A 10,319-nucleotide genomic window follows, 5' to 3' on the forward strand; every position below is an offset into this window, starting at 1 on the left:
GGTCAATCTCTCCTCACTCATTCTCTCCATGTGCCCAAACCATTTCAAAACACCCTCTTCTGCTCTCTCAACCACGCTCTTTTTATTTCCACACATCTCTCTTACCCTTACGTTACTTACTCGATCAAACCACCTCACACCACACATTGTCCTCAAACATCTCATTTCCAGCACATCCATCCTCCTGCGCACATCTCTATCCATAGCCCACGCCTCGCAACCATACAACATTGTTGGAACCACTATTCCCTCAAACATACCCATTTTCGCTTTCCGAGATAATGTTCTCGACTTCCACACATTTTTCAAGGCTCCCAAAATTTTCGCCCCCTCCCCCACCCTATGATCCACTTCCGCTTCCATGGTTCCATCCGCTGACAGATCCACTCCCAGATATCTAAAACACTTCACTTCCTCCAGTTTTTCTCCATTCAAACTCACCTCCCAATTGACTTGACCCTCACCCCTACTGTACCTAATAACCTTGCTCTTATTCACATTTACTCTCAACTTTCTTCTTCCACACACTTTACCAAACTCAGTCACCAGCTTCTGCAGTTTCTCACATGAATCAGCCACCAGCGCTGTATCATCAGCGAACAACAACTGACTCACTTCCCAAGCTCTCTCATCCCCAACAGACTTCATACTTGCCCCTCTTTCCAGGACTCTTGCATTTACCTCCCTTACAACCCCATCCATAAACAAATTAAACAACCATGGAGACATCACACACCCCTGCCGCAAACCTACATTCACTGAGAACCAATCACTTTCCTCTCTTCCTACACGTACACATGCCTTACATCCTCGATAAAAACTTTTCACTGCTTCTAACAACTTGTCTCCCACACCATATATTCTTAATACCTTCCACAGAGCATCTCTATCAACTCTATCATATGCCTTCTCCAGATCCATAAATGCTACATACAAATCCATTTGCTTTTCTAAGTATTTGTCACATACATTCTTCAAAGCAAACACCTGATCCACACATCCTCTACCACTTCTGAAACCGCACTGCTCTTCCCCAATCTGATGCTCTGTACATGCCTTCACCCTCTCGATCAATACCCTCCCATATAATTTACCAGGAATACTCAACAAACTTATACCTCTGTAATTTGAGCACTCACTCTTATCCCCTTTGCCTTTGTACAATGGCACTATGCACGCATTCCGCCAATCCTCAGGCACCTCACCATGAGTCATACATACATTAAATAACCTTACCAACCAGTCAACAATACAGTCACCCCCTTTTTTAATAAATTCCACTGCAATACCATCCAAACCTGCTGCCTTGCCGGCTTTCATCTTCCGCAAAGCTTTTACTACCTCTTCTCTGTTTACCAAATCATTTTCCCTAACCCTCTCACTTTGCACACCACCTCGACCAAAACACCCTATATCTGCCACTCTGTCATCAGACACATTCAACAAACCTTCAAAATACTCATTCCATCTCCTTCTCACATCACCGCTACTTGTTATCACCTCCCCATTTGCGCCCTTCACTGAAGTTCCCATTTGCTCCCTTGTCTTACGCACCCTATTTACCTCCTTCCAGAACATCTTTTTATTCTCCCTAAAATTTACTGATAGTCTCTCACCCCAACTCTCATTTGCCCTTTTTTTCACCTCTTGCACCTTTCTCTTGACCTCCTGTCTCTTTCTTTTATACTTCTCCCATTCAATTGCATTTTTTCCCTGCAAAAATCGTCCAAATGCCTCTCTCTTCTCTTTCACTAATACTCTTACTTCTTCATCCCACCACTCACTACCCTTTCTAAACAGCCCACCTCCCACTCTTCTCATGCCACAAGCATCTTTTGCGCAATCCATCACTGATTCCCTAAATACATCCCATTCCTCCCCCACTCCCCTTACTTCCATTGTTCTCACCTTTTTCCATTCTGTACACAGTCTCTCCTGGTACTTCCCCACACAGGTCTCCTTCCCAAGCTCACTTACTCTCACCACCTTCTTCACCCCAACATTCACTCCTCTTTTCTGAAAACCCATACTAATCTTCACCTTAGCCTCCACAAGATAATGATCAGACATCCCTCCAGTTGCACCTCTCAGCACATTAACATCCAAAAGTCTCTCTTTCGCGCGCCTGTCAATTAACACGTAATCCAATAACGCTCTCTGGCCATCTCTCCTACTTACATAAGTATACTTATGTATATCTCGCTTTTTAAACCAGGTATTCCCAATCATCAGTCCTTTTTCAGCACATAAATCTACAAGCTCTTCACCATTTCCATTTACAACACTGAACACCCCATGCATACCAATTATTCCCTCAACTGCCACATTACTCACCTTTGCATTCAAATCACCCATCACTATAACCCGGTCTCGTGCATCAAAACCGCTAACACACTCATTTAGCTGCTCCCAAAACACTTGCCTCTCATGATCTTTCTTCTCATGCCCAGGTGCATATGCACCAATAATCACCCACCTCTCTCCATCAACTTTCAGTTTTACCCATATTAATCGAGAATTTACTTTCTTGCATTCTATCACATACTCCCACAACTCCTGTTTCAGGAGTATTGCTACTCCTTCCCTTGCTCTTGTCCTCTCACTAACCCCTGACTTCACTCCCCAGACATTTCCAAACCACTCTTCCCCTTTACCCTTGAGCTTCGTTTCACTCAGAGCCAAAACATCCAGGTTCCTTTCCTCAAACATACTACCTATCTCTCCTTTTTTCACATCTTGGTTACATCCACACACATTTAGGCATCCCACTCTGAGCCTTCGAGGAGGATGATCACTCCCCGCGTGACTCCTTCTTCTGTTTCCCATTTTAGAAAGTTAATACAAGGAGGGGAGGATTTCCGGCCCCCCGCTCCCGTCCCCTCTAGTCGCTTTCTACGACACGCGAGGAATACGCGAGGAATATATATATATATATATATATATATATATATATACATATATATATATATATATATGTATATATATATATATATATATATATATATATATATATATATATATATATATATATATATATATATATATATACATATATATATATATATATGTATATATATATATATATATATATATATATATATATATATATATATATATATATACATATATGTATATATATATATATATATATATATATATATATATATATATACATATATATATATATATATATGTATATATATATATATATATATATATATATATATATATATATATATATATATATATATATATATATATATATATATATATATATATATATATATATATATATATATATACACACACACATATGTATGGTTGTACTTCATGAAAAAGACCAATATTGATTGGGAAGATAAGGGAAGGTGGTTTGTGAAGAGATGAGTATTCAAACTTGGATACCTAATGCGAGAGCGAATGGAAGTACAATGTTTTTCTACAGCTTGAACGTTATGGTGTCTGACTCAGCAAGATTTCCAGATCTTGTGCCGTAACTTGCTTTCATTGCCTTATAACATGATGGAAAGAAAGGCAAACGATAGCCTGGTACAAACTGTCTTAGAAAACTTTGGTCATAATGATTATCATTCCATGTTTTCTTTATACCAGCATTATAATCCTGAACCTCGGCAACAGCAGCGAAAACATTTCCGCCATTGCTTGAGATGTCCACTAAACCTTAACGACCAGTTGACTTACCTTGGCCCTGTAGATGGGGAGAGTGGTGGAGTCATCTTGGCGACGTCCACAAGGTTTGACATCCAGGATCAGGGTGGGAACCCCTGCACGCCTCCCTATGGTCATAAGGGTCGTCCCGAGCTGACACTCACCTATACTCACCACACCCGCCACAGTGCCTGACCCTGGGGTTGAACGAGGTCAGGGAAGGAGAATATTACGGTCACATTAGGTGAACAAAAATAGAAATGGATAAAATAAGATAACTGGTAATGATGAGGGGAATGAGCAGAGTAAATGTGGAGTAACCAGATGAATATGGGATCAACAGGATTAGGTCAAAAGTCCAGACTGGAGAAAAGGAAAGAATATGCATATTTGAATGGTAGGTAGTTGAGAAGTGGAGAGCTTTACCCCTTAGATAAGGTCAAGCGACCTTTGAGCACAGTGATATGACCTTAGATGCAATGATTTGACCTTTGACCTGACCATGACTTTCAAGGGTTGTGGCGTTTTGCCTAAGTCACATCATCATGCTAAAGAGGTAGAAATGACAGTCATGTATTACAAGGATGGGATGAAGGGTATAGACATTCATTTCTGTTACAGTTGAAATCTTTGGTTTACTGCTGATGACACAGATATTCTCAAACACTTCAGCCTCACAACCTTTTGGTCCCATGTATCAAAACTGACATGAAAATCAGCTGAATATAATTGTGGTGCATTAAAGAACACAGCTCCCTATGTTAGGTCACGAGTGCTGAAGTAACACAGGTCATTTGTGGTCACTCACTCCTCTGGGCTTACACACTTCTACCTCTCTGGGCTTACACACTTCCTTCTCAGTGGGCTTTCACACTTCTTTTCTTCTCATCTTACACACTTCCTTCGTTCTGATTTTGCACACTTCCTTCCCTCTAAGCTTAATCACTTCCTTACCCCTATGTTTACACAGTTCCCTAACTCTAGGCTTACACACTTCCTTCCCTCTGGGCTTACACACTTCCCTAACTCTAGGGTTACACCCTTCCTTACTCCTAGATTTACACAGTTCCCTAACTCTGGGCTTACACATTTCCTCCCCTCTGGGCTCACACACTTCCTCCCCTCTGGGCTTACACACTTCCTTCCCTCCGGAATTATACACTTCTTTTCCTCTGGGATTACACACTCCCTTCCCTCTGGGCCTACACACTCCTTTCCCTCTGGGCCTACACACTTCCTCCCCTCTGGGCTTACACACTTTCTCCCCTCTAGAATTATACACTTCTTTTCCTCTGGTATTACACACTTTCCGACCTCTGGGATTACACACTCCCTTTTCTCTGGGGGTAGGTACTCACGCCACTGTGTGTTGTGGTAGAGTTCGAGAGGCTTGGAGTGGTGGTAGCGGACCACCAGGCCTAGGGAGGCGGCGACAGAGGCGAAGGTTGACTTAGTGTGGAGCTCGAGGTAGCGAAGCCCCTGGGAGGAGAGATCGACCCAGTCGTCATGCACCACCACTGTAAGAGAGGCCGTGCATGGTGAGGCAGGCAGGAAGCTCTGACGTGCTACTCAACTTACTTGATGACGTGACAGCTGTTTTTTACTACTTTACCTCATGACTCTACCTAACAGTCAGTAATGAAGAAAGTAGCTTATACGTTTATCATGTCCCTCAATGAGACCACAGGAATAGGAGTGCACTCCAGAAGAGGTGGTAAAGAAAAGTCGTGAACTATTCATGCTTAAGTAATTAAGTGAACATGAAAGCAATCGAAACCTATGTTCTTAACGATTCAGTTAAATCGCTTTGTTTGTTGCCAATGGCTTCCTTCGGTACTGACTTCAGTTCATAGTTTTGATCATCCATGCTTGACTTGTTTGTTTGTTTACAAGCTTACCTCCTTATCTTCGTGTCTTTTCTGAAATCAATCGCTAGCATATATATGTATATATATATATATATATATATATATATATATATATATATATATATATATATATATATATATATATATATATATATATATATATAAATATATATATATATATATATATATATATATATATATATATATATATATATATATATATATATATATATATATATATATATATATATATATATATATATATATATATATATGGCGGATTCATGTGAGAAACTGCAGAAGCTGGTGACGGAGTTTGGTAAAGTGTGTGGAAGAAGAAAGTTAAGAGTAAATGTGAATAAGAGCAAGGTTATTAGGTACAGTAGGGTTGAGGGTCAAGTCAATTGGGAGGTGAGTTTGAATGGAGAAAAACTGGAGGAAGTGAAGTGTTTTAGATATCTGGGAGTGGATCTGTCAGCGGATGGAACCATGGAAGCGGAAGTGGATCATAGGGTGGGGGAGGGGGCGAAAATTTTGGGAGCCTTGAAAAATGTGTGGAAGTCGAGAACATTATCCCGGAAAGCAAAAATGGGTATGTTTGAAGGAATAGTGGTTCCAACAATGTTGTATGGTTGCGAGGCGTGGGCTATGGATAGAGTTGTTCGCAGGAGGATGGATGTGCTGGAAATGAGATGTTTGAGGACAATGTGTGGTGTGAGGTGGTTTGATCGAGTAAGTAACGTAAGGGTAAGAGAGATGTGTGGAAATAAAAAGAGCGTGGTTGAGAGAGCAGAAGAGGGTGTTTTGAAATGGTTTGGGCACATGGAGAGAATGAGTGAGGAAAGATTGACCAAGAGGATATATGTGTCGGAGGTGGAGGGAACGAGGAGAAGAGGGAGACCAAATTGGAGGTGGAAAGATGGAGTGAAAAGGATTTTGTGTGATCGGGGTCTGAACATGCAGGAGGGTGAAAGGAGGGCAAGGAATAGAGTGAATTGGAGCGATGTGGTATACAGGGGTTGACGTGCTGTCAGTGGATTGAATCAAGGCATGTGAAGCGTCCGGGGTAAACCATGGAAAGCTGTGTAGGTATGTATATTTGCGTGTGTGGACGTGTGTATGTACATGTGTATGGGGGGGGTTGGGCCATTTCTTTCGTCTGTTTCCTTGCGCTACCTCGCAAACGCGGGAGACAGCGACGAGGTAAAAAAAAAAAAAAAAAAAATATATATATATATATATATATATATATATATATATATATATATATATATATATATATATATATATATATATATATATATATATATATATATATGAATATATATATATATATATATATATATATATATATGAATATATATATATATATATATATATATATATATATATATATATATATATATATGAATATATATATATATATATATATATATATATATATATATATATATATATATATATATATATATATATATATATATATATATATATATATATATATATATATATATATATATATATATATATATATATATATATATATATATATATATATATATATATATATATATATATATATATATATATATATATATATATATATATATATATATTATCCCTAGGGATAGGGGAGAATCTCTCTCTTACGCAGTTCTTTACCTCTCCTGCTCCCGCGCACTTGAGAAAGAACTGAAGGCCTCTCAAAGCAGCGCCTACATACCCGATCATGAATCACGGGGTTTTCTTGATCCTTGGAAATGACAAGGGTTGCTACAAGTCTTCGGGCGATGAAATCTGTTTTCAGAGCAGAAACCCACAACTGATGGTTGATAACGCAGTAAATATATATTCTCTCTCTCTCTCTCTCTCTCTCTCTCTCTCTCTCTCTCTCTCTCTCTCTCTCTCTCTCTCTCTCTCTCTCTCTCTCTCTCTCTCTCTCCCTCAAGACCTTCATGGCAGCGTTCCTGACCATGAATTAGCATTGTTTCGAGTCCTGGGCATGGCAATCGGCCTACATCTAATCCATAAGTTCATCCTCTCCCCGGGGCTAGTCGATAGATGGGCACTTGGTTTAGAGTGGTGTGTGTGTGTGTGTGTGTGTGTGTGTGTGTGTGTGTGTGTGTGTGTGTGTCTGTGTCTGTGTGTGTGTGTGTGTGTGTGTGTGTGTGTGTGTGTCTGTGTGTGTGTGTGTGTGTGTGTGTGTGTGTGTGTGTGTGTGTGTGTGTGTGTGTGTGTCTGTGTGTCTGTGTGTGTGTGAGAGGTGAAAGAAACAAGAAGCGGGAGACCAAATTGGAGGTGGAAGGATTGAGCGAAAAAGATTTTGAGCTATCGGAGCCTGAAAATACAAGAGGGTGAGAGGCGTGCAAGAAATACAGTGAGTTGGAACGATGTGGTGACGTTCTCTCATTGGACTGAACCAGGGCTTGTGAAGCGCCTGGAGTAAACCATGGAAAGATCTGTGGCGCCTGGATGTGGATAAGGAGCTGTGGTTTCGAAACATTATACATAACAGCTACTCTAACAGCTATTCTGTTAACTATACTTAGTCCCTGTCTTCCGCGTTAACGGGGAAGCGCAAAGAAACAGACGAAAGAATGGCCCAGGCCACCCACATACATATGTATATGCATAAAAGCCCACACACGAACATATACATACCTATACATTTCAACGTAAACATACATATACACACACAGACACATACATATATACACAAGTACATATTCATACTTGCTGCCTTCATTCCTTTTCGTCGCTACCCCGCCACACATGAAATGGAACCCCTTCCCCATCCCGCGCACGCGCGCCAGGTAGCGCTAGGAAAAGAAAACAAAGGCCACATTCGTTCACACTCAGTCTCTATCTGTCATGTGTAATCCACCGAAACCACAGCTCCCTTCCACATCAAGGCCCCACAAAACTTTCCATGGTTTACCCCAGACACTTCCCATGCTCTGGTTCAATCCATAGACAGCACGTCGAGCCCGGTATACCACATCGTTCCAATTCACTCTATTCCTTGCACTCCTTTCACCCTCCCGCATGTTCAGGCCCCGATCACTCAGAATCTTTTTCACTCCATCTTTCCACCTCCAATTTGGTCTCCCAGTTCTCCTCGTTCCATCCACCTCTGACACTTATATCCTCTTTGTCAATCTTTCCTCACTCATTCTGTCCATGTGACCAAAGAATATATGTATATATATATATATATATATATATATATATATATATATATATATATATATATATATATATATATATATATATATATATATAAACCCCCCTTGTGTTTAAATTTCTAAGAGGGGAAACAGAAGGAGTTAAGCGGGGAGTGCTCATCCTCCTCTAGGGCTCAGCAAAGGAAAGAGAAGCAGTTTTCTTATAGCAGGAGTTGTGGGAGTATGTGATAGAGTGTAAGAAAGTAAATTCTAGATTGATATGGGTTGAACTGAAAGTAGATGGAGAGGGATGAGTGCCTATGCAACCGGTCATGAGAAGAAAAATCATTAGAGGCAAGTGTTTTGTGAGTAGTTGAGAGAATATGTTAGCAACTTTGATGCACAAGACCGGGTTACAGTAATGGTTGATTTGAATGCGAGGGTGAGTAATGTGGCAGTTGAGGGTATAATTGGTGTACATGGGGTGTTCATTGTTGTAAATGGAAATGGTGAAGACCTTGTGGACTTGTGAGGAGAAAAAGGACTGGTCGTTGTGAATACGTGGTGTAAAAAGGGAGATACATATAAGTATGCATGTGTGAGTAGGAGAGATGGTCAAAGGTCGTTATTGGATTACGCGTTAATTAATAGGCGTGTAAAAGAGAGATTTTTGCATGTTAATATTCTGAGAAAGGCACCTGGAGGGATGTCTGATCACTGTCTTGTGGAGGCGAAAGTGTGAACTTGTAGAGGTTTTCAGAAAAAAAGAGAGAATGTTGGGGAGAAGAGAGTGGTGAGAGTGAGTGAGCTTGGAAAAGAGACTTGTGTGAAGAAGTACTAGAAGAGATTAAGTGCAGAATGGCAAAAGGTGAGAGCAAATGACGTGAGGTGAGTGGGTGGCAAATGGGATGTATCGGGGAAAGCAGTAACAGCTTGCGCAAAACATGCATGTGGCATGAGAAAGATGGGAGATGGGCAGATTAGAAAGGATAGTGCGTGGTGGTAAGAAGTAAAGTTGTTAATGAAAGAGAAGAATGAGGCGTTTGGACGATTTCTGCAGGGAAGTCGCGCAAATAAATTGGAGATGTATAAAAGAAAGCGGCAGGAGGTCAAGGGAAAGGTGCAAGAGGTGAAAAAGAGGACAAATGAGAGTTGGTGTAGGAGAGTATCAATAAATTTTAGGGAGAATAAAAAGATGTTTTGGAAGGAGTTAAATAACGTCCGTAAGACAAGAGAACAAATGGTAACAACGGTGAAGGGGGCAAATGGGAATGTCATAATGTGATCAAGTGATGAGGAGATAGAGTAAGTATTTTGAAGGTTTGTTGAAAGTGTTTGATGATACAGTTGCAGATATAGAGTGTTTTGGTTGGGTGGTGTGCAAAGTGAAAGGGTCAGGGAGAATGGTTTGGTAAACAGAGAACAGGTAGTGAAAGCTTTGCGGAAATTGAAAGCCGGCAAGGCGGCGGGTTTGGATGGTATTGCAATGGATTTATTAAAAACGGAGGTAACTGTGTTGTAGATTAGTCGGTAAGCATATTCGATGTATGCATTGATCATGGTGAAGTGCCTGAGGATTGGCGGAATGCATGCAAAGGGCCTTTGTACAAAATCAAAA

At 40.4% G+C, this 10,319-nt stretch overlaps 1 protein-coding gene across 1 annotated transcript in view; it reads right to left on the bottom strand.

The window, feature by feature from the left end:
- Positions 1-3,860, bottom strand: part of LOC139752826 (glutamate receptor U1-like) — a 76,237-nt gene extending 72,377 nt beyond the window's left edge. Inside the window, exon 1 of the mRNA XM_071668770.1 lies at positions 3,703-3,860. Coding sequence (XP_071524871.1) covers positions 3,703-3,807 — 105 coding nt within the window. The 5' untranslated portion in view covers positions 3,808-3,860. The remainder of the gene's footprint in view (positions 1-3,702) is intronic.
- Between the last annotated feature and the right edge of the window lie 6,459 nt (positions 3,861-10,319).

The sequence above is a fragment of the Panulirus ornatus genome, chromosome 13 (assembly GCF_036320965.1).
Source record: "Panulirus ornatus isolate Po-2019 chromosome 13, ASM3632096v1, whole genome shotgun sequence".
Taxonomy (NCBI): domain Eukaryota; kingdom Metazoa; phylum Arthropoda; class Malacostraca; order Decapoda; family Palinuridae; genus Panulirus; species Panulirus ornatus.